At 36.7% G+C, this 24,573-nt stretch overlaps 1 protein-coding gene across 1 annotated transcript in view; it reads left to right on the plus strand.

Moving 5' to 3' along the window:
* pcxb (pyruvate carboxylase b) overlaps positions 1-24,573 on the plus strand; it is a 214,435-nt gene that overhangs the window by 41,223 nt on the left and 148,639 nt on the right. Inside the window, exon 9 of the mRNA XM_059535847.1 lies at positions 17,450-17,612. Within this exon, the coding sequence (XP_059391830.1) occupies positions 17,450-17,612 (163 nt within the window). The remainder of the gene's footprint in view (positions 1-17,449; positions 17,613-24,573) is intronic.

Raw genomic sequence — 24,573 nt, forward strand, 5'->3', positions numbered from 1 at the left:
CAGAATTACACACATTTAAAATTTGATTAACACATGATAAAATTGCAGATACTCCAATTTGATATGGGGAGACATCTAAGCACAAAAAGCGATATATTTTATACCCTTAAAAAGGTGCTTTTCTCTTTCCTTATAACAATTCCACAGAGAGCTGGCTTCCCTGTTTCTCCCAGATGCAGTCGTAAAGTTTACGACTCTGAAGGAGTTGGGTTACAGCTCATGATTCTATTTGAGAAAGTTAAAATGAGGAGAAACATTTCCTATTTACAAGTCATACTTATAATCCTCACATCACAGGATTAACCATTTTTATGCAATACACAAACCTATTCAAAATACACATTATTAAGGATTTACATGATGAGTGTAAGATAAAACATTTGTGGGTGTGTGTGTGCGTGGGTGTGTGTAAGTTGAAAGGAGAGTTAATTTCTCCTTTGAGGCTGCTCACGTGACTTTGGAATGTCTCATCCTGTGTCGTAAATAATTTAAATCCAGCCAGGCTGGCGCCAGGCCAGGCATTTAGTTTATAAAGAGTTGGGTTTATATGCTTGGATTCAAAATCTACAAACTTTGGGGTTTGCATTGTTTTAGATTCAACGAACCGTGATTCATTAGTTCAGAACCCATGAATCGATTTCCTGCATATCCGTTACAAATTTTACCAACAAAAAGTGTCTTAGAAAATTTAAATCAATATATTGTTTTCTGTAAGTGAGTAAACAAGATGATTTTCACATAATTTAGAAAGAAAAATTCTAGGCTACAAGCTCCAGTTCTCAAAAATCCCGGGAACCATTGTTCTTTATGTGTTTTTTTGCCTTATTCAAGTGTTTTAACATTTTTAGTTTTTCACTAACCACGCATAACATTTTTTTTCTCAAAAACACAATCATGTACGTACAATAATATCACATATTATTACAGCCCAGTTTGTGCTGATTACACTGAGATTAGACTTTACCCATTTAGATATTTATAAGAAACTGAAAAAAGCACAAATGTCAGGGCATGACAAAACTTCTCCAGGACCCAAAAATACCCTTAGACTTCAGAGGGTTAAAGTGCTAAAAAAGAGAGAGTCCATAGTTTCTGTTACATCATCAAGTTGTTCTGAGGTTTTGGATATGCTAAGGAATTTGGATACATCAGGAAGATAACTTAAAAAGCAGTCTTTTGTGGTAGAAGTGATGGTTCTTCCATACTTGTAACAAGAAGTAGAATTTACAATTTTGGTTATATGAAGTTTGCACAGAACTAAATAATGATCTGAGATATCATCACTTGACTGAATAATTTCAACACTATCAACATCAATTCCATGTGACAGTATTAAATCTAGAGTATGATTTCGACAATGAGTAGGTCCTGAAACGTGTTGTCTAACACCAATAGAGTTCAGAATGTCTATAAATGCTGATCCCAATGCATCTTTTTCATTATCAACATGGATATTAAAATCACCAACTATTAAAACTTTATCTGCAGCCAGAACTAACTCGGATGTAAAATCACCAAACTCTTTAATAAAGTCTGTATGGTGCCCTGGTGGCCTGTATACAGTAGCCAGTACAAACATAACAGGGGATTTATCATTAACATTTGTTTCTCTGGATAATGTTATATGAAGCACCACCAGTTATACTTGAAGCCTGCCCTCTGAGAAATCCTGAAAACGTTGTTATAAATTGGAGCAACACCTCCACCTTTGCCTTTTAGACGCGGCTCATGTTTATAACAGTAATCTTGGGGGGTGGACTCATTTTAAATAAAGTAATCATCAGGTTTTAGCCAGGTTTTTGTCAAACAGAGTACATCTATATTATGATCAGTGATCATATTATTTACAAAAGTGTTTTCGTAGAAAGGGATCTGATATTCAATAAGCCAAGCTTTATCATTTGTTTATCCATATTGCTTCTGATTTTTATTTGTTAATCCTCAATTAAATTATTAATCTTAACTTGGTTTGGACTTTTTTTGTATTTTCTAGTTCGGGAAAAGACACAGTCTCTTGAGAGGCTGATTCCCTTGGTAGACTATTTGGCAGAGTGAAAACTACTGCCAAATGTGTCTCAGTGGGTCCTGCACACTGTAGTGAGAGGCCACAGAATCCAGTTCTGGTGGGCCCCAAGCAGGCTCTGGTAATGGAACAGAAGTAGACTCTCTCTGAGGACGGAGGCCATCGAGGTGGTCCCTCCTTGGGTTGCAGAGTCCGGGTCCTACAGCCGGTACTTCACTGTTCCGAGGAAGGATGAGGTGTTGTGTCCTTTTTTAGATCTGTGTTTTTTGAACCGCTCAGTCAGGGGACTGAAGTTTAGCATGCCTGCACAGGCCAAGTCCAAGGACTGGTGTGTCACGATCTATCAAAAAGATGCACTTATCTCCATCCTTCTTCATCGGACGTTCCTGAGGTTTGCTTTTGGGGGCAAAAGCCTACCAATACGGATTTTCCACTGGCCTTGCACTCTCACCCCACACTTTCACGACTCATCCACATTGACGATTGGTTGATATCAGCTCAATCTTAGCAGATGACGGTTCAGCACCGAGGTGTCATTCTCGCTCACATGAAAGAGCTGGGGTTAAGACTTAATGCCAAGAAAAGTGTGCTTTCTCCAGTACAGAGAACCACTTATCTGGGCATGTTGTGGGATTCGACCACGATGCAGGCACGTATGTCACCTGCTCGGATCGAGTCGATCCTCACTGCAGTCGCGAGAGTGAGAGAAGGCCGATCACTCACTGTCAAGCAGTCATGGAGATTGCTGGGTCTGATGGCAGCTGCGTCCAACGTGAATACTATTGCCCTGCTGTACATGAGACCCCTACAGTAATGGCTCAAGACCAAGGGGTTCTCGAGACTCGAGAGACATCCCACTGTCCCCTCTGGCTTCCTCTGACTCATCCAGCTCCACTGGGGCTGGACGCCATGGTATAGACGTGGCCGAGGCTTCATCTGTACATTTTTCCCCCGATTGCTCTGCTCTCTGGAGTTGTGGAGAGAGTGCGCCGGGACGGAGTCCGGCTGCTGTTAGTAGCCCCGTTCTGGCCGGCCGGGAATGGTTCCTGGGCCTGATTTCTCTTTTTGACGGCACTCCATGGAAGGTTCCCGTCAGGAGAGATCTCCTCTCGCAGGTGGAGGGTTCGCCCCCGCATGGAGCTTAGAGGCTGTAGGTGTGGTCTCTGAGGAGGGACAACTCTTAGCTTCCGGTCTCTCAACCGATGTTGTAAGACCGTTCTCCAATCCAGAGCTCCCTCAATGAGGAAACTTTATGCCTTGAAGTGGAAGCTTTTCACTTCGTGGTGCGGAGACCGCCAGCTCGACCCAGTTAACTGCCCGGATGGTAAAGTGCTGGAGTTCCTGCAGGCTCTCCGCAGGGTTGACCCACTTCACCCTGAAGGTCTACGTGGCAGCCATGGTGGCCTACCGCGCCCCTCTCGGTGGCCAGTCAGTGAGCAGAAACCCTCTGGTTACATGTTTCCTCCATGCTTTTATGCTTCCTGGTCTCTGACGTCACCCGCCTATGATGTCTCGCCCTTCCTTTTGGACTGATTATACACATTATTCAGAGACGTCACGCTGGACGCATTCCCCAAACGTTCCCCAAACGTTCTCGACGCAGCGTCTCGTTCCTTCGAGGAACCAGGGTTACATACGTTACCTTAGACGTTTTGTTTAATGTAAATTAGCGTGAATTAAATTCAGTACATTAAATAATGATTACATGTTTTACATAAAATTTAAATAACACGGACTACCAAAATGTTTACAAACGATACAATTTGAATAATTTATCATTATTTCTTTACACAATACAGTACTGAATTGTCAAAATAATGTGTAAAAATCCTGATGGTCCTTGATAGTTTTTCAAGCTGTATTATACTTCTTAAGATTTGGGAGTGAAATATGGCCAAAGTTGTTGTGCTTATCCATGTGGATGTATATAAACTGTAATGGTGTTTGTGTTTGTGCAGGCGGATATATGTGTGTTCTGGGTAGCCCACCACATACTGAGTAATGACCATTCAACAAAGTCTCTAAATTGCCACAGTAGATCTTTTATTTTGGGTTGCACTGTTTGAGACAGAAGAGGACACCAAAACAAGGATAAACTGCAAAAGAGGCTGAAAACTAAGAGAAATAAAGGCTAAAGTGAGAAGTGAGTGAGGGTTTTTGGTGAACCAGTACCAGAAAACCTATTTCACCTTTCTCTCTGACACTAATACCCTTATCAGTCTCTGTGATTTAGTTCACAACCTTTCCCTTCCCCTTTCCTCTTCTTTTAGTCTCTTTCCTGTTTTTCTTCCATTTCTTTATTTCTCTCTGTCATATCGCTACTCTCTCATCCTCTCTGGCTTTTGTTTGGACTCCTCTTTCTCGTCCTTCATCTCTTCTGTTTTTCCCTGATAATTCTTATAGGTTTGTTTTTGTTCACATTCTTGTGATATGACTGGGTGGATTAGATGGACTCCCTAAACAATAATTTCTAACATTACTTCTTTTTTAAACACTTTGTTTTTTTTTTCAAGCTCATTACAGCATTATTTGCTGACAGTGCATTTATATTCGTACAGAGGGAAATGCTCCATTGAGATTTGTCATCATTTGTTGACACATTCTTTGAAATATGAATTGAGTTCCTCTTCTCTGATTCTGATTGGTTGCTCTATTGAGGATCCTCCAGTTCATATTGATCCTTACCTTCCTTCCCCCAAACTCTTGTTCTAGCATCATAAATCAAAGCACAGAAACGTCCTCAGAGGTCATCATCCTCTAACACTCTTCTGTGCTGATCCCAAACCAGTTTTACCATCTCTGCTGTGCAGTTTGGACAAATGGAGTTATTCTTAGATCAGGATATAAATGGAAGCCCTAGTGGTATTGTATTTCCTTTAAAATCTGTTGGAGGTCTGTAGAACAGTAGCCGCTAGCTTTATGTGCTTAGGGCATTGCAAAGAAGGATTTAATTAAATGTAATGGCTCCTGGTGGATGTAGCTCTGCACTGGAGCTTTACCCTCTGCTGTTTCTATTCGTATTTTAGTCCAACTTCTTTTTCTGAAAACACGCTCTACAATAAACTGAGAGGTTGCCTTTTAAGCTTACATGACTTACTCTTGTATGGTGTGATCAGGGTCTTTATGGCTCTGTGTGTGTTGTTATTGGCCATTTAGCAGACATTTGTCATCCTAGTACACTAATTGCAGAAATGGTTCCCCTAGAGCAGTCAGGTTAACAGCCTTACTGAAGGACACAATGATGACAGAACAGAATCTCAGTCTCTGGAGTGACCTTTGCTTACAACTCCACCAGCAACCTTTCGATGTGCATTAGGCATCTGCTTTTTTTTCTTTTCTTTGGGTATTTTCTAGTAGTTGTGGACAGATGTATCAGCCAATATTTTGTCTGTACACTTTTAGAGAGATGCATGGCATGGAAGCTGAATAAATATGTTTTCCAATGATGTATGGATCGTTAGAATTTGATAATATTTGGCTGAGATAAAACTATTTGAAAATTTTGAATCTGAGGGTGCAAAAAAAAAAAAAATTCAAAATATTGAGAAATCGCCTTTAAAGTTGTCCAAATGAAGTATAGCAATGCATATTACTAATCCATAAATACGTTTTTATATATTTACGCTAGGAATTTTACAAAATATCTTCATGGAACAAGATCTTTACTTAATACCCTAATGATTTTTGGCATAAAAGAAAAATCTATCATTTTGTATCCATACAGTGTATTGTTGGATATTGCTAAAACATATACCCATGCTACTTATGACTGGTTTTGTGGTCCAGGGTCACATTTTTAATTTGAATTTACTCATTAGCCAATAAATTTTTCTGAATGGTTGATGAAAGCGAGTCAAAAACAGGACTTTTGTTTTGACAGAGATTAGAACCCCAGCAACTAAACGGTAGCGCCCATTCTCCATTTTCATTGGTTTGCTGTTTTTGCCCGATTTTCAACATATAGGGGTTAGTCTGTGAGTTTATTGCCATTCGAATCCAGAATGACTGTGTTTTTCTCCCACCAGTTGCGTAAAAATCCCTAGTCGAATTACCTACTGTTTTTTGACAAACACTCTGTTATTTTAATTGCCGTTCGTATCCACCTCTGAGTTTAAAAGATGGGAACAACTCACTCAACTCAACAATCCACTGTTTAAATCCTTTTTGAGCACTGACGTACAGTAACTGTTGCACTTTGCCATAATTTGCATGCATATTTATTATGGAAATTGCTAGAAAGTATTTGCAAGAACCATATTTTATGACTGCTTCACCACAGTGAGTGAGAGCTATTAAGAACAAAAAGAAGAAAGAGAGGAAAAGCACATAAACATTTGAAATCTTTTTTTTATACAATTATATAAACAAAATATAAACCAAGCAACTTTTTACCTTATGTATGTAAGAGGTTGCATTAACTTATTTCTGATAAACTCCACATTTTTAATTTTTAAGAGATAAAATGTAAACCATTTAACTATAGCTGGTCTATTTTCCCATTTTAAAACAGCAGATTTAAATAATCAAATAATAAATAGGATATTATTACATTTTTTATGTATTCTTATTGTTCCAGGCATTTGACATATGTCCATGTGAGCTCATCCAGTGTGAATAAATTGCCATCCGAATCAATGAAGTTTATCACTGATGTTCAATTCAAGTTTTTTTTGTATAGCGCTTTTCACAATACAAATCATTGCAAAGCATCGTTACAGAAAATTAAGTTTCTACAATATATTTAGTAGTAGCTTATCAGTGGTGACTATCGGTTAATGTACATATGGGATAAATGTACGGAAAAATCAATTAAATACGTAATCAAACGAAGAACACAGTTAACAGCACTTATTATATGTTGCAATCAAATGTATAGCAAAATTTGGTAGTTCTGTATGTTGATTTAGGGTTGGCATCATCTGAGGTCCTCTGAGGGGTTGGCATAATCTCTTCTCAGGTGTTTTGGATCCAGACTGGAGCTTGTGTAAATCCTAGTTACCACTGGATGTCAATCCCTTGGCAAAAACAGAAAAACAAATAGAGACATAATTAGCGTAGCTGCTGTTCCAACCAAGCAAAAATGATTTATTCAACACATGCTAAGGAATAATATTATATCCATTATAATATATTTTTTTCAACAGATATAACTTGCAGTACAAAGAGTATGAGATGCATTATTTGAATGCCTGGCCAAAGAGATGCGTCTAGATTTAAACAAGAGAGTGTGAGTAAACCCTGAAGTTTATCAGGAAGGCTATTCCAGAGTTTGGGAGCCAAATGTGAAAAAGCTCTACCTCCGATCACAGTGTCACGTTCCATCTTGCGGAGGGGCGCGAAGTTGTTACGGGTGGAAATCTCGAAGACTAGAGGGGGAGAGGTTGTCGCCCTGTGCCTGGTTTGCGTTTTCTGCTGCAAGTGCACCCAAGGTCCGTGGTAAAGGACATCTGAGAAGATTGTGTCCTGGGTGGGCCAGGCCTGTGCAGAGAAACACAGGGAGTAGAGGTGGTGGGAGTGTTAGTTTTGCACTGCATAGTTACCACAGACTTGTGAGCATCAATCCAGGATGTTTCCAGCATGGCTCTCCGCTCTCGCAGCTGGACCTGCTTCTCCACCAGGTCGCGGATCTGCTTCTCCACAGCCTCCAGCTCGAGCTGCACCGAGTGCACCAAACATGTCCTCACCTACACTCAAAGGTAGACACACATCTGTCATTAAAGCAAGTAGCCGTGAGTAAAACAATGGTAATGTGTTTGAATAGAGTATTAGCAACGTAAGTGAGATTAGAGGCAACCACACTGGCGATGCTAGCGCACTATAAGCTACAGTAATAGTGGACTCGGGAAATAAAAATAGAACTAGTGATTAAAAGGAGCTCAGATAGTTTGTTTTGTAGAATACAATTGGGGATATATTCACATGTTATAGAAATTAAAATGACGGTGTATGAAATTGATTTTAAGAAAAAAAAATGATGGAGCTCAAACACATGTAGCAGCAACAATCAAGAAGTGACGTCAGCTAGCTCATGTCATGTAAATTTATTTTTACCGATATCTACATGAGATAAGTCCAAATAGGGCTCGTTTAACAATTCTATTTTGAAAAATGGAAAGGCAAGTGCTATAACAGTTTTTTCATATACTGTCAACATTCTGCAAATGTATATGATTTAAACAAATCATTCAATATCAAAAATAAAAAAGGTTAATGGCACAAACATTGTAAACTAAACAAATCCAGTTGTTACATCATCTGAAGAGTTAACTGTAGTCTGTGAAAAAAAAAAAAAAAAAAAAAAACACAAGCACTCTGTGCATGATGGTCTGACCATGTTTGATGCAGAGAGTTCTACTGTTACTGGACACACTTGAAATCCACACAGTACTGTCTTATTCACTGTGTACTGTAGGTAAAGTACAGTGCTAGAAGTAAAATTCTTTTCATTCTGATTTCTTGTCTCACATCAAATCGATTGCACTCTATGATGTAATTTTGGTTAGACCATGTAGCGCATCAACAAATTAAATGAAGAGCATGCAAAAAATGGATGTAAGGCTTTAACTCTGCAGTGCAGCACAGAACCAAATACTGGTTGAGGAATATAAAAAAAAAAATATATATATATTTTGCTTATGTCTGAACAATGTAACCAAATTATGTGTTGCGTTAGATTGAGTCAACCATAGTGAGTCAAATACAGTTTTCTCAATTTGGCAATTTTGGGCATCAACCATTGTGATGAGTGGGGCGGGGCTGAGAGCCGTGGGAACGGAGTGAGGCCGGTGGAGTGGTTTGGAAATGAGCGACACCTGCGCCACTCACCGGTCTCGCTCCGTTCCCACGGCTCTCAGGCCCGCGCCACACATCACAACCATTTAATCGTAAAAATTCTGTTCTTAGCTTTTTCTTTCTGTCTTTCTTTCCTTTGTGTTCAATTCTCACTTCTGTGTGTGTGCACTTGGATGGGTTAAACGCAGAGCACCAATTCCGAGTATGGGTTACCATACTTGGCGAAATGTCACGACTTTCGATGGTGACGACTTAAGAGTTTTACAGTTGCATAGGGTCTTGCTTGTGTTTTGAGTTTTTGTGGTCATTAAATGCATTTTGTATCAAAGCAAAGACTAAATAATCCTCAGTTTAGTCCACACTGCTATTGTGCTGACTGCCTTAAGAGTATTGAAAACATGCACTAAGTATTGTGTATAGTACTTTAGCAAGTGTAAAAATTATCTTTGCATGTAGATTTGTACAGAACCTGCTTTCAATCAAATTCCCCAGCTCAGCATACTGCAGGCCGATGAAATCCTGTACAGCTACTCTACGTTCAATCAGCCGCGCCTCACAGTGCAGCTCAACGTTCAGGCCTATTTACTGTGAACTGAGGTGCAGTATGAGGCCCATAGCAGAGCTCCATGCTGAGCCCCAGTGTGCATCATCAAACAATGTGGATGACCTAAGCTGTGAAGAGCCATGCCTGCTTGTATTTGATATGATTGGAATAATAAGCCTTAGGGTGGAGCTCCGTGCTGGGGCCTGCTCTGTGTGATAAGCTGGAAATGGGCTTTGTTGTAGTTGCATGCTGTGCTCTGATAAAGATAGTGAAGTGCTGGTTTCTTTGCACATTTTTACTTTCTCTTAACTTTAACTACTCTATCTGTCAGACCTGTCCAAATACACATTTACCTGGCTTTAAGGTCCTCGTGAACTGGAAGTTGCTGCCAAATATATTTCAGTTTAATGACTTATAAATCTCTCACTCATAGCAAAATAAAGTTTGAAGAGGCCATGGTTAAAGATAAGACTGACGTCATCAGAGATGTTTTTTTCTGTGAAATTAAGATGCATGGATTATTTTTCACCTCAGTACTAGGAATGCGTGAAGGTATTTAGAGTAAGATTAGTATTTATTTATTTAATTTATAGGTTATCTTTATTTAGCAAGGAAGTATTAATTAAAATTTATATTTTACATAACTCTTATTTTTAATAATATTAAATGTAATATAACAATAAAAGAAAAAAAAATTAAATAAATTGTTGTTAACTACTTTTTATGCATAATTTCTTTTTTTCTTTTTTCTTTTTCTTTTTTACTTTTGAGGATTTTTATAGTAGCTTTAAGTTTTTTTTTTTTTTTAAAGGTATCTGTGAAATCCCATACTTACTGGATTTGTTGCTGTGTTACACATTTGCTTGATTTGTTACAATGTTGATTAAAACGTCTTGTGTAGAAAACTCTCTTAATGTCAGAGATAGAAGACATAAACAAAAATGCCAAAAAGCCTCATAGATAATGGAAAAACATAGATACACAGAGAAGTGTGGTGATGTGTGTTCTAGACTGAAACTCTAACCAATAAATAAACATTGCATACGTGTTCACACACACACATATTTCAGGTTGTTGGTTACTGAATGGCTCCTGAAGGAGACTGATGAAAATTACATCAGAGGTGGCTTTCAAAAATAAATCATACTGTATGAGAAAACTCCAGCTTTTCTTTTTTTATTTATTAATTTTTTTAACATTTTATTCATGGCTCATCTATCAAGGGAATGTTCCATCTCATCTGACCTTTACCATTCTCTGTCTAATATCCTCTTGATTGCACTGAATGACAGGAGCAAATAAATAAACGCTTTTTTTTAAAAAGTAAGGCTGGAAGTCTGGAAGTTTGGTTTTTTTCATGCATATTCATAAGAGTGCAAATGAGCTGGAATCATCATTTGGGATCCAGCAATCTATGACCTTCATTTGCAGATAATAGGCAGCCAATATGAATATTCAAAAAGTCCATAACCACCCCCAAAACGTATACATCTGCCATTATTTATCACCTCCTGAGACTTATGTTTCTGCTTGCATTTTTCTGCATTTTTCCCCCTTTTTCTTTCATTTGAGCCATGAGAAAAAAATTATGTGAGCACCATTGTTTATTTAGCACTTGAAGGCCTTAATGAAAGAAGTGTCAATTTTTGATGGACAGCTGTCATTAATAAAAAAAAATTACTTAACTGATATTCATAAATGTTTATATTTAAGCTGAAATGTGTTATTTCTGTGCCACTAGTTAAAGTAAAGTATATATTAGTAAGCATAATCATCTTTTAAAAAAAATAATTTGCTTCATAAATTTACTTATTATTAGTGACTATGAGTGCAGAATCTGAAACATTACTGTTATAATGTTACATATTAGTTTTATTTTAATGTTACTAGAACCTTTTGTTTATTGCAGGTTTAACTGAACAAAATCACAGATTTTCAGTGTGATTTCAGACTTTTGGATCCCTCTGTAGTTATGTCTGTACTACACACTGAACTTGCTTAGGAGAAAATGTTTCAGCATTGCTTTCCCTTTAACTCTAGAGCAATCTGTAGTTGTGATTTTCTTGTCCAAAAGTATTTTTGTGTTTTTCTTGATCTCATAACAGTCCTTTGCTATTGCTGCTTTTTCTCTGTGGGTCTCTGCTGGCCTCATTGTCTCTTTCATGTTGTATTTATTACTTGAGTTTTTTTTTTTTCCATTATTATCCTATTATCTCCTGAATGTGTTTTCTGACTCTTGAGTGTGGGGTGGCAGATAAAAGCGGTAAGCCAATAATTAATGCTTCTGTGAACAGCAGGCTGAGGGTGAAACCCAGATGAAATACAAGAGCTAGAAAATAGATGTAAAAGTAAGCTTATAGGAAACATGGATTTGTCCCCTCAGTACATACAGTGTATGCTTTTCTATCTGCGTGCACGTATTGTGCACACATTTTCGGCCGGATATGCAGAAGATACAGATGTGTGTATGTGTGTTTGTTTGTGGGGAGGATGTGGCTTTGACTTCTCAAGGTCAGCCCGGTGTTAAAGACTCATTAACACAATCCTGCTGATCTTTTATCAGTATTGAGTGACATGTGTCCTGTCTGACCTCTCTGACTTAAAAAAACAGCACATGCTTGACCCTGGATCTGTGGTGAGTGGCTATCTATATTGAGAATGAGACAAGTAAGCAATATTCGCTCATTGCAGGGGTCTTCAACCTTTTTTATAACCCTTGTTACTGACTGCTTAATTTAAATCCTGACTGAAAAGAACATGCATGTAGTGCAATAACTATGATTGTTTTTTTTGTTGTTGTTGTTTTTTTGCACATATACAGTATAAACAGTACATTACATTACATTTTCACTTCATTATTCATTGCTTTATTTAATTGTTGGAGGGAAAAGAAAGGATACATTTAGCCGTACTATAGCTTTTTTTTTCAGGCTTTCACGTCTCAGCAAATTTATTGCAATCTTACCTTTCTCTGTTATTTACACACCTCTCTCTTACTCCTTTTTGGCATGTAAGACATTAGATATTCTACACCTCACACGTTCTCAACTTCTCGCTCTGTGTCTCAGCTCAATAGCAGTGGCAGACATTAATTATGAGTTCGCCGTTTGAAAATAAACTGATGCCTATAGGCAAAAAGGGCATGTGTATTTTATATGCAGACCACAGGTGAGAGCATTTGCAAATATTTAAATTACAGAAATGTATGTAGCTGCTGACACCAGTACTGATTGCTAGTGTTTTTGTGAATTGCACGATATTAATCATGATTGGACATTCACCTCATTGTAATTTTGGGATTGTTGTTCTAGACAGGATTTGCTAAATTATTCCTATGTTTGTGCAGAAATCTAGACTGACTTTATACAATAAAGTTCTACTCCGGTTCAGTCTTACTTGTACATTAAACTCCAACAAGAGAAAGAGTCTACGCAGAATATTAGATAAGATGGATTCATCTTCTATATGCTTTCACTGACACAGTGGCCTGTCCTGTTTGTTACAAATGAAATTGTCATGGGGGAGAATTAATATTGCTATTAGTAGTAGTAGTAGTAGTAGTAGTAGTAGTAGTAGTAGTAGTATCATAAAATTGCAAATTACAGTCTAATGTCTGGAGATAATGGGTTATTCTATGTAAATGTCCATTTTTCTTACCCTAGCCTTTAAATAAATATTACACTGGAAAAACGTGTGTGTGTGTGTGTGTGTGTGTGTGTGTTTAAAAATGAAACAATGTTATTTGAACAATTACACCTTCTTGATCCATCAATGTGGCAATATTTGTTTTTAATTAATTATATAAAAAAGCACAAGCACTGCAATTTACTCGTCCCCACAGCCAGGTATTGTAAGGTCAAAAACTGATTTTTCTACCATTTAAAATACAATCATGTATTTATTACTACCAGATATATGATGTAAATGACATTTTAAAAAAAGCCAAATAAATATCATAAAATATATAATGAAAGGAGTGGTCCCCTGGAGTTTTGTCACTGGTGTTATCATTTAACAAAATCACTAATTTTGAATCACTAATCACTCAACTTCCTTTATCCTGTTTCCTGAAGATCTATGAAGAGAGGCCCATGTTTAGTCCACTGTCTCTTTTCAGTTATCAGAAATATTCTCATTTATCTCATGATTTCATATGAAGCTTTTAGTTGAAGTCACTCCTACTTTTACTTCTACTAGACCTACTTTATTGTTAGGGAATTGTAAAAAAAAAAAATAATAATAATAATACAAATGGATTCAACTACTTAACCATGATTGACAACATGTGGTTTGATACCTTGCAGCAGACATTTTGTAAAATACATTTTTCATGAAAATTGTCACTGGTGTTACTGTCACAGTGAAGATCAATTTGTTTATATTATTTTACTAACTGCTTTCACTAAATGCCAAATGTAATAATTTAGTCTCATCTAATAACTAGTTGAAGAATAAGGATCTTTGGTCTAATGTGTGTCAGTGTCACTGGTGTTACTGTGTTTTTATTTTTTTTCTGTCACATTAAATATAATGTGTCACATATGATAAAATTTAAGAGTTAAGGTTTAAAGGATTGCACCATTACTTGTTTATAGCTGTTTTTTTATCTATCTATCTATCTATCTATCTATCTATCTATCTATCTATCTATCTATCTATCTATCTATCTATCTATCTATCTATCTATCTATCTATATATATATTCATTGTTACACCAAATGCACGGTTGCGCACATTAACTAATATCATTAAATCACACTTTTAACAAACCTGATTAAAATAAATGAAACAATCTCATTATTTGTTGCATTATCATTATTTTTCTGTGAATTCATGTGCTAAAACAATTGAGAAATAATATTTCATAAAAACCTCTAAGATTTCCAAAGAAGTTAGAAAAAAAAAATGGTACATGTGGTCTTTAAATAAATGCACAAAAAAAGAAGAAGAAAAAAAGATTTAAAAACATTTCTGTAGAATGACCTAAATATTTATGACTAACAAATTCTACTGCCACTGGCAAAACATTAATTGTGGACATGTGAGAAGAAAGAGAAGCAGATTACAAAATAAATAAATAAAGGCTTTTAAATGAATGAAGATGTGTTTATTCAAGCTTTCAGTAGAAAAGTACTGCTTAAAAGTATTATAACAAAATTCAGCAAAATATTCTCCTTTTCTACATTATCTGTGCAGCTTTATTCATGAGCACCTCCTGCTTGTCCTCTCACTGTTATTAGATTTTGTTTCTCATTAAAAGAAAGCAAAAACAAGAATCACTAATGAAGTGGAATGCCTTGCGGCCATTGAAATTAAAAGTATCTCTGGACTCAAACTTACTTTGGAGTTTCACACACGCAGAGACCACAAAACGAAACAGAAGGAAGGATTCACTAAAAATAAATTGCACCCACTGATAGTTCCATTTAGTTTGCATGCACTATTTACAATGCATTTAGCATTTATTTCACTAAAGGAATTATAAATTAATTAATCAGGTAGCAAATAACAGTAGAAAAATGTGTAAAGTTTACCCTGAAAAGAATGCCAATTTCATGGCACTAGTAAACAGTAAACAGTCATTATTTGAACTATATATGAAAATATATAGCTTAAATAAGACAATAATAGACACATAGATAATAAAAATTATGCAGTTGCAACTTTTAGAGAATTTAGTTTTATTATAATCTGTATTGCATATGATTAGTCAACGTTTTGAGCTGAAATGCATACATTGTCAAAAATTATTTTGTGGATTCACCCACATTCTTCTGGACAAAAAACAGCTGTATATTTTCTGGTCACTGTTTAAAAAATATGTTTTCCAAAATTGCTTTTCCTTTCATCCAGAGTTGTTCTCAAATTTCTTTTTGTGCGTATAATCAGTATATTTTCATCCCATCCACATCCCACATTTTTAGTAGGCACAGATAATGAGGGAAAAAGCTATAAACAGAAACAGGCTGAAAAATAATACTTTCATTATAGTTTAATGTGCTGGGGCTCTGGGGCTGTACTCAACCTCCAGAAGAAAACTAAAGATTATTAGCTGGGTACTCCACAAGATCAGACTTAAATGGTGTTCTGCTTTACTACGGTTTGGGCTCTTGACCTGCTTAAGTGTTCAGTTGGTTGCTTAAATTCATGTGTTGAAAAGTTGATAAGATATTCACTTTGTCTGGAGATATATAATTTTAGAAATGCATAAAAATAGTTGTTGGGCTGCTGTGCATGTTTATGTATGTGCCAGTCTTCATAGAATGTTGTGAGATTCATCCTGATTCTGTGTGAGTATCTATTGCATTTGTGTGTTTGACAATATTTGTATCGGTCGATATTCCCCAGTTCACAATTTGATCTATTCTAGTTTTTGATGCATACTTTTTGATCCAAGCTCCCCAAAATACACAAGCACACAGACACTAGACCTTTGTTTCTATATCAGTAGTTTTTATACTAATATAGTAATATTTACAATGCCCTACCACTCTCTCTCTCTCTCTCTCTCTTTCTCTCTCACACACACTTGCTCTCACATATAAATTTGTTTTCTTCTCTTGCACATGCTCTGACAGTAATACAGTAAACACAGCTAATGTACTGTACTTCATTATTTCTTTGTTAAATGGCAGGTCATGTCCTCTCTCTCTCTCTCTCTCTCTCTCTCTCTCTCTCTCTCTCTCTCTCTCTCTCTCTCTCTCTCTCTCTCTCTCTGTGTGTGTGTGTGTGTGTGTGCTTTATTCACCCTTAGATTTGGTTTCAATTAAGGCCATTACAGTAACTATGCAATATAGTCCACTAGTTGTGTTTACCTGCACCATTAACAAACATTAATTCCATAGTTGACCCAGGATCAGACTGCAACCGGTTTGTAATAAGAACGGCTCTCCGCTAATGAAAAGATCTCTGCTAATGTTTAATTAATACACATACTGTAGTGAATTAATATTAATTTGTAGATTAAGCAAAATAGGCACTATTCTAGCAACATAGCAGAAATAAAATGCACACAGACAAAGATAAAAATGTATTCAAACCTGAGACTAGTTCAACCTCACATTCATATGGAATTTCCATAATCTATATCTGTGTTGTGTGTGTGTGTCTGTGTGTGTGTGTGTGTGTGTATATGTATATATATATATATATATATATTTATATATATATATATATATATATAATAGAGCTACATTTCTATGTATGTCTGTCTATCTGTTGTATATGGACAGATATAAGGATCTCTGAATAGCTTACAGTATGTGCTTCTGCTAACATTACCCTATGCTGCTGTTGACAAGTAGAAGATCTATACAGGGGTTGTATGTTGAATGCTTGACAGCATGCAGTTTTGTGCTTATTTTTGATATTTTCATGACAAATCATCAGCGCACATCCTGTCTTTCAAAGAAATGTCAAAGCAGCTTCTTAAACACCACATGCTTTTTATCCAACTAAGAACATAAAATACATTTTTAAGTCATTCCCCTCTCTCTCAAAATAACATTTGAAGTGGTTTATCAACTTTGTTAAGCAGCTTAGCTATAACATTAGCATAGTTCCTGTCAGCTAAAATAGCAGATCGCTTTAGTCCCTGAAGTGATTTGCTAGATATTTTTTTTTTTTTTGAGAGGGAGAGAGAGAGAGAGAGAGAGAGAGAGAGCAAAAAGGGAAATTTGTGCTTAATGCTTTTCGAATAGCCATTTTAATTCATTTAATCTAATTCTACATTATTATTTTTTCCCCAAACTCTGAAACAGGTCTGAAAGACTTTAATTAGATGAATGAAGGGAGGATTGATTTGGATTATTAGAAACCGTGTCTCATTGACAATCAATACCTCTACATCACAATGGATTAAAATGAATCAAAGCAGATTGCTTGATATTGGTGTGAGTGGGCAAACTTATTTCATGGATAAAAACATTTCAAAAGGAAGAAGATCAGCAAATTAATTATGCAGCTGTGATTGTCTGATAAAAGTGAGATTGCTGTTCCAAGTTGTGTAATGAATTCTTCTCCACTTCAGGGTTTATTCATCAGTTAGTGCTGATAACGGCTCTGTCTCTCTCTTTCTCTCCTTCTGTTAGTGTGGATTTGGTTCACGCACAGCTGCGTGTGTGTGAGGGCCGCAGTCTTCCTGAGCTGGGTCTCGAGCAGGACAAGATCCAGATCAATGGCTGTGCCATTCAGTGCCGGGTCACTACAGAAGACCCCTCCCGTGGTTTTCAACCAGACACAGGTCGCATAGAGGTATGCCTGCTAAATGACATGCAGTTATGCAAATTACAGTAACATATAATACAGGACTTGACAGATTGAAAGTAACAGGAAACAAATGTGAAGCAACAAGAAACTAGAAACAAATCTCTGATATTAGTATATAAAATAAAGGTATTTTTCTTTTCTTTCCCTATAATTGTACACGTTTTATAACCACTTTTATATTTTTGGGAACTGTTTTTCTCCAGAAAACCAAGAATTGAATCTAAAGCTACAGTCCTGTTGTTTTATGATCTGGCCATTACAGTGGCTACACTCATTTATCTGCATTTTTCTGTGCACTCTGCATTCATACACACTAAATCGCATACAAAACTCTCACAGATTTTCAAAGAGGCATTATTTTGATGAGTCATTGAACAGTGAGCATTGATTGAAAGCAATTTTCAGGGAGTGCTCTTATTGAGTTGAAAGAGGAAACTAGCCCTCTGCATTGCTTAAATTGACACAACATTCTGTTCCAGTGGCAACATTTTAATATTCCTGAGAAAACCATCAAAAGAGCAGAAGAAGCCCCATTTATCTGGGTTGGGTGCTGCTGAGTAGCTGCACTTAGCTTTAATCTTACAAAGAAATCTGGCTTTGTGTACTGCCATTTCAACTGTGGATGGACTAAAAAAAAACCTCAGCATGTTGGAACAGGGTACAAGAGTAATAAGCCTTATTTACATAAGCCTCGACTTGAGGATTTTGTGCTTCACTCAAATGCTGTTCAGACCAAACCCTTGTATTCAACACAAAGACTCACACATATTTGAGTCCTAAAAATGTAATTTAGACCTTTAAAATACAGTATTGTCATCATGCAGATCTTGATGACTGAATTTTTTTTACTTTTTTTTTTTTCATTCTTATGGAGCTACTAAAAGCCAACCAAACTGTTTTCCTGTGTATTTTATTTTGACTTTTAAACAAAAATCAATGAAACCCTTTTAAACTGGTAGCTGTGCAAAGTGTGATTGCAACATGACTTCAAAATATGATGCCTAATGATTCCCAACCCAAGATAAAAGTTTAAATGTGGGGTTAGCGATATTTCAGAAATTCTTTAGAAAACTGATTTGGGCCGTGTTGCAAAACAAACTTGTAGCCAAACAGAAGTAAGGGGCTTGTCTACTCATGATGTGGAGGAGAGAGTGTTCAGTGCACAGGACAGACATTAGCTGAGTCGAGTGACAGAAAGATAGAGATGGTGGATAAAAAACAAAAGAGGAAAACGTCTGTGTAACAAAAGAAGGCTTAAGGCAAGAAGTAAGAGTTCTGTAGCTTTTGTTTCACAGAACTTATCGTTGCCTGGGTTGCGTACGGATGTGTGGGAGCTCTACTTTTGGGGTAGGGGCATGTTTTGGTGATTTCAAATATCAACATTGGCTACCAGAAATCACTTACCTCACCTTTCAAGGAGTCATATGATGCAATTTACATTGTCCTTTCTCTTTTTTAGTGTTACAAGCTCTTGGTGCATAAAGAAGATCTGTAAAGTTGCACAGACTAAAATATCAAATCCAAAGAGATATTCTTTATCAAAGTTAAGACTCTGCCACACCCCCCTAAAACAGCTCATTCAAACAGCCCCACATGTCTACGTCACTATGTGGAAATATTTGCATAATGCCACCGAAATCACACAAAGAAGGCATGGTTTCAGTAACCACAGTTAGTGTTGAAGCAGCCATGTCAGGGAGATGCTGTGTGTATTGGCATTCCAAAAGAAGAATCATTTAGGAATCTTTAAGATTACTTGCAACAGAACTGCAGAACTTACAACACATTTTATGGATGACCGTTTTGTGAGCCTAGGAGAGGAGGTTATTCTTGACTTTGCTACGACAATCTTGTGCTTCTGAATCAGCTACTGTAAGTATGTTTTGTTATTAGTTTAAGTATTTGCTACTGAATGTTCAAATGCAGACCTTTGCATTTCGCGTGTGTGTGAGAGAGAGAGAGAGAGAGAGAGAGAGAGAGAGAGAGAGAGACGGTCACACAGTGGAGTCAGCTGTCTTAACCGTCCGTGGCTTGTGTACTGCAAACACACAAGCTTCATCACTGTGTCTGTCACGGAGCCTGTCTTCCAACAAAAAAAAACGACCATATAGGTCGTTTGTGCAAGCATTTATTACGACCTATATTTACGTTTTAAAGTTAAGCGCCCTCTAGTGGGCGTAAAAATAATAATTATTTTATTAGACATTATCGCGTTGCGTCTGTCGTCAGGAAATGACGTATAACGTCATTACCAATCAAAACGCACGTTTATTTAAATGCAATGTGTGGGCTTTTTACACCGATCTCACAGTTTTTCCTACATATTTTACTAGGTGGCTTATTCGTTCGAATGACCACACCTAACCCAATCCCTAAACCTAACCCTCACAGAAATCATGCTAAATTATGATTTATTGAGCATATACATTTTCGTGCACGTCCGTTCCCTGGGCTCGAACCCATGATAGCATGATTACATATCAAGATATAACGCAATAATCTACAAACTGAGCTACAGGAAACGCAAACCAGAGTGCAAATAAAAGAGGACAAAACATTAATATGAAAACGACCTTTTGCCGATAGGGGCACAATTGTAGTATACGCTCTGATGGGTCGTATTTCAGGGATTTGGACAAACGACCTATACGAGCATATTGGTTGGAGGACAGGTTGCTGTCACGCCACTCTGTTCCCCTTTCGAGCTTGAACTGATGGTAAAACAAAGGACATTGTTAACTGTCTTTACATTTATTTTGAAGGATGAAGTTTGTGATTATGGAAAACGGCATTACATTTCCAATGATTGCTTGCCGTGATAGGCCAATCACAATGCACTGGGTCAGTTGGCCAATCAGAGCAGACTGCTCTTGTCGGAAAGAGGGACTGTGTAGAAAACAATACGTTTAAGAGAGGCGGGCCATAGAGGAACTACAATAATGTACAGCATTTGAAAAATGATGTGTTTTTTGAACATTGAAGCATGTCAACATATTCTGTAACACCAAATACACAAAATAATGATCTTTAAAAAAAAACATAATATAACCCCTTTAAGTGTTATAAAAATAGCTTTAATATTAAGTGATATAGCCACACATTTCACTTCATATTTCATCTTCATATTTCAGCTCTGAATTGGATACTATTTGACATATCAAAATAGTATTTGTAAAAGTTTAGGGAGTGAGACCAGAGTGCCTGTGGAAACCCGGAAACACTCTGTCTTGCTCTCTCTGACTCATCTGTTTCTCACTTATACATCTTTCCTGCCTGAAATATTCACTTTATCATCACTTTTTGTGTCTGTCTTAAGCCTGGTGTAATAACAGATACCTATATCTAATGGGGTGCTTGAGTTTGCCTTTCAACCAAAAACTGATGTTTTATTTATTTTATTTTTTTTTTAGTTCCAATAGCTGCACAAGTGTAAAAAAAAATGCTGTTGCAATTTAAAATTCAAGGTATGCTGTGATTGTTTGTAGGACTGCAGAATTTGGCCAAAGTTAGATGTGTGAAATGCAACTGTTATACAAATTTTAAAAATTCTTAATGATAAACAATGTTAAATGCAATACTTGTATGGCGTTTTTTTTATCACTGTCCTCCTTTCTTAAATGACAGAAAAGAAACTTGAACATTCTTTCCAGCACTGCATAGGGGAAAACAGGATTGAAACTATGTGGAGATGAGTGCATGATGACTACATTTAAATTTGGGGTGGGGGGGGTGGGGTTGGTGTATGGCTCAGAAAACATAGATGTAGTTCAGCCATGAAATGTGTGTACCTAAAAAAAATACACTGTTAAAAATGCATGGCCAAACATAATAAATCCTAGGTTGGATGAATAAGTCATGGCTTGAGTGCTCCAGAGAGGTGGAAGAGATGCACAGAGGGAGGAAAGAGAGAGAAAGCTCAGCGAAAAAGGGCTTAAAATGTCTGGCCCAGCAAGAGATCATAGCATTTTAGTTGAGCGAGAGAGAGAAAGAGAGATAAAGAGGTGAAGAAAATAAAAGAATGACTCCCTGAGCACAGAAATGCACACAGTCCTTCTGAGAAACAGTGGGACAGAAAAAGATGGGGACAGTTAAATTAAAAAGCCGTTGACAGCAGATTTCTCTTTGCTTGGCTTTATATTATATTTATATTATATTGCTTGGCTTTATATTTTTAGGAGTTGAATTTACTTACTAATTTGAGAAACGTGTTTCATCAAATTTAGTAATGACGTCACTGAAAACTTCTCGTTAAGTTCACCTAATGTGGTCTTCTAAAAGAGTCAACTTAACCATTTAATTAAAGCTGCTTAATTGTAGGTAGATTTAGTTAATTGTTTCTGCTTAATCATCACAGTTGATTCACTCTCATTAACTAAATTATAGTAATTATATTAATTATATTGTCATTTGACTGACTCTGGCTTAGTCAAACATGATAGAGTTATCTAATATTTATGTGTGCTTAAAGTTAATTTTTAAGGAGCAAAATGACTCCAAACAGTATTCAAGGAAACTCTATTCACCCTAATGGTGACTCTGTATGTGGTGACATGGTGATGGTGACAGCAGTGATGTGCGGGTTGATCCAAAATGAGCAGTTCCTGCGGTCACCCGTGGTTACGAGTCATTCAAAAATATTTTTAATGATATTCGGGTCGCGGTCGGTCGGGTCGTTTGAAATAAAGATGCCAATTAAACCTTTGTAATGTATATAGTACTATACACGAATTTGAAATATATAGGCCTACACTTTATTGACTGAATAACTGGCGCGAATAAAGTGACAACCTATCCCGCTTTATGTTGTACAGCAATTTTACCCTTTGTCCCGCCTGCCTAATAAATACATGGATACATCCATAGGCGTACTGTTAACTTACGTCAAATAGTTCAGAGGAGAGGAATAAAAGAGTTAGTCGATAGGCTCAGTCGTACATCAATCAAACTGTTGACGCGCACGCTGTTCGGTCAGGTTAATGGTCACGAAAAAGGGAAGATGCACTTTTAATAGAGAATGGACCGCAGCATACCCTAAAGACCTGTAGATGGCGAAGCAGAGAGAGCTTTTTTTCTGTGGAGAATGGAGGAGAATACGACGTGAAGCGACATGGTGCATGTGAGTACCACAGAAATAAAGCACATCATCAAGAAACATGCAAATCAGTGCAATCGTTTTTCAATAAACCAAATGACCCACAGGCTGACAAAGTTTGGGCAGCAGAAGTGATGAGCATTTATCACGCCGTCCATGACTGCAGTAACAAGTTTGCCCCAGTCATTTTTCCAGATTCTGAAATAGCTAAGAAAAAAGCTGTAGAAACTTTGGGTGATATTTTGGGTCAGGTAGTGTCTTATTTTTTAGTCGGTGGGTTTAAAAAGAAATATAGGCAATATATTACATAAAGCTTGAAATGTCTCCTTTTAAACTAAAATATTCAAACTAAAATAATAGGCTACTCTCTGATGATGTAATCCATATGAAATGTGCATTTCTCTCTGGCGTTCATGGTGAGTCCACATCGTCAACTTCATCTTTGCAGCGACACAGAAAACACCAGTTTATTACTAAACAATTAAATGTCTACTTGCTAATTTAGACACATGCATAATCATTACTTTAACCGGTTCTTTGTGGCAAGCCTTATGTGTGCGGTCATAACGCTTATTATCCTGTAGGCTAAAGCCTATTTAAGTAATTATATTAATATAAAGGGGCGACGCATTTACTACTTTTAAAAAATGCGGGTCAGGAAGCGGGTCGGGTCAAATATTTTATTTTCATTAATTTTGCAGTCCGAGTTGCGGGCGGGTTAGTTGAAAACATCTGTCGGATGCGGGTTGTTTATACATTGACCCGCGCATCACTGATGTCTAGGTAAAAAGGGGGTATTATAAATAGCAAAAACCTCTATTAATTCTTAAAATCAACTGTTTCTCTAAATTCCTACCTTTTTTCAAGCATGAAAAATTTAACAGACACAATAATACCAAGTTCATTGCGGAGCCCTGGCATTATTAAGGATTTATCATTCAGTCTTATTAGCTGCCCTTACCCCCCAGTAAATAAATAAAAATAAAATAAAAATAAACACTTTGCACTTTGCATTCAGCAAGTTTCTACCAGCCAGAGCAATATTCTTCTCAATACTTTAAATACTGTCAATATTGAAGACAGGGCATTTTGTTGTTATTATGTTTTCAGAACACATTACATACAAGTTAATAAGACCAGTCAGCTCAAAGAGAGAGTGTTAATGTGCAATTTATCACATTTTATGAACACTTTTCAATTTTATGATTCATGTATCCAAATACTTTTAGGAAGAATCTTTCCTGCCCCCTTCTTTCTTTTTTATTATTTAATTATTAGTAGTAATTTTTTTATTTAATTTTTTGCAAATCTTCTTTTTTTTTTTTTTACCCTATCCCCTCTTGTTCTGATTATTTTAAATTACTTATTAATTTAAGAATTTTTAAAGGTAACAAGACAAAAATTAAAGCTTCCAATTTCCCAATCACAGTAGTCACTTTTAAACATACCATATTATATACTTGTTTATTATGAGTTTTGTTTTGTAACAAACTTAGAAATAATACATTTTCCATGACCTGCCAAGAGAAGAGTCAAAAGATAACAGGAATAGAGTGTGTGTAAAGAGGAAAGAGAGGGACATAAGTGTGATCGAGTGAATATGGTATTGTTCTGTACAATATATGGAAAGAGAAAGAGAGAGCAGGGTAGAGGGAGGTATGTAAATCCATGAATGTGCAGGGTGGAAGAGAGGGACAAATGCAGACAGTGATGTATTAGGGACATGTTGATGGAAAGATCAATGGTTAAAAGATATGAACTCCATTCACACAGTCAGAGTTTTGGATTGCGACAGTCAGCTATTTGACAACTGTATGAGTTCTGCTCCTACATCATCCAAACACGCTCTGTGAT

This window comes from Carassius carassius, chromosome 3, assembly GCF_963082965.1.
Source record: "Carassius carassius chromosome 3, fCarCar2.1, whole genome shotgun sequence".
NCBI classification, from domain to species: Eukaryota; Metazoa; Chordata; class Actinopteri; order Cypriniformes; family Cyprinidae; genus Carassius; species Carassius carassius.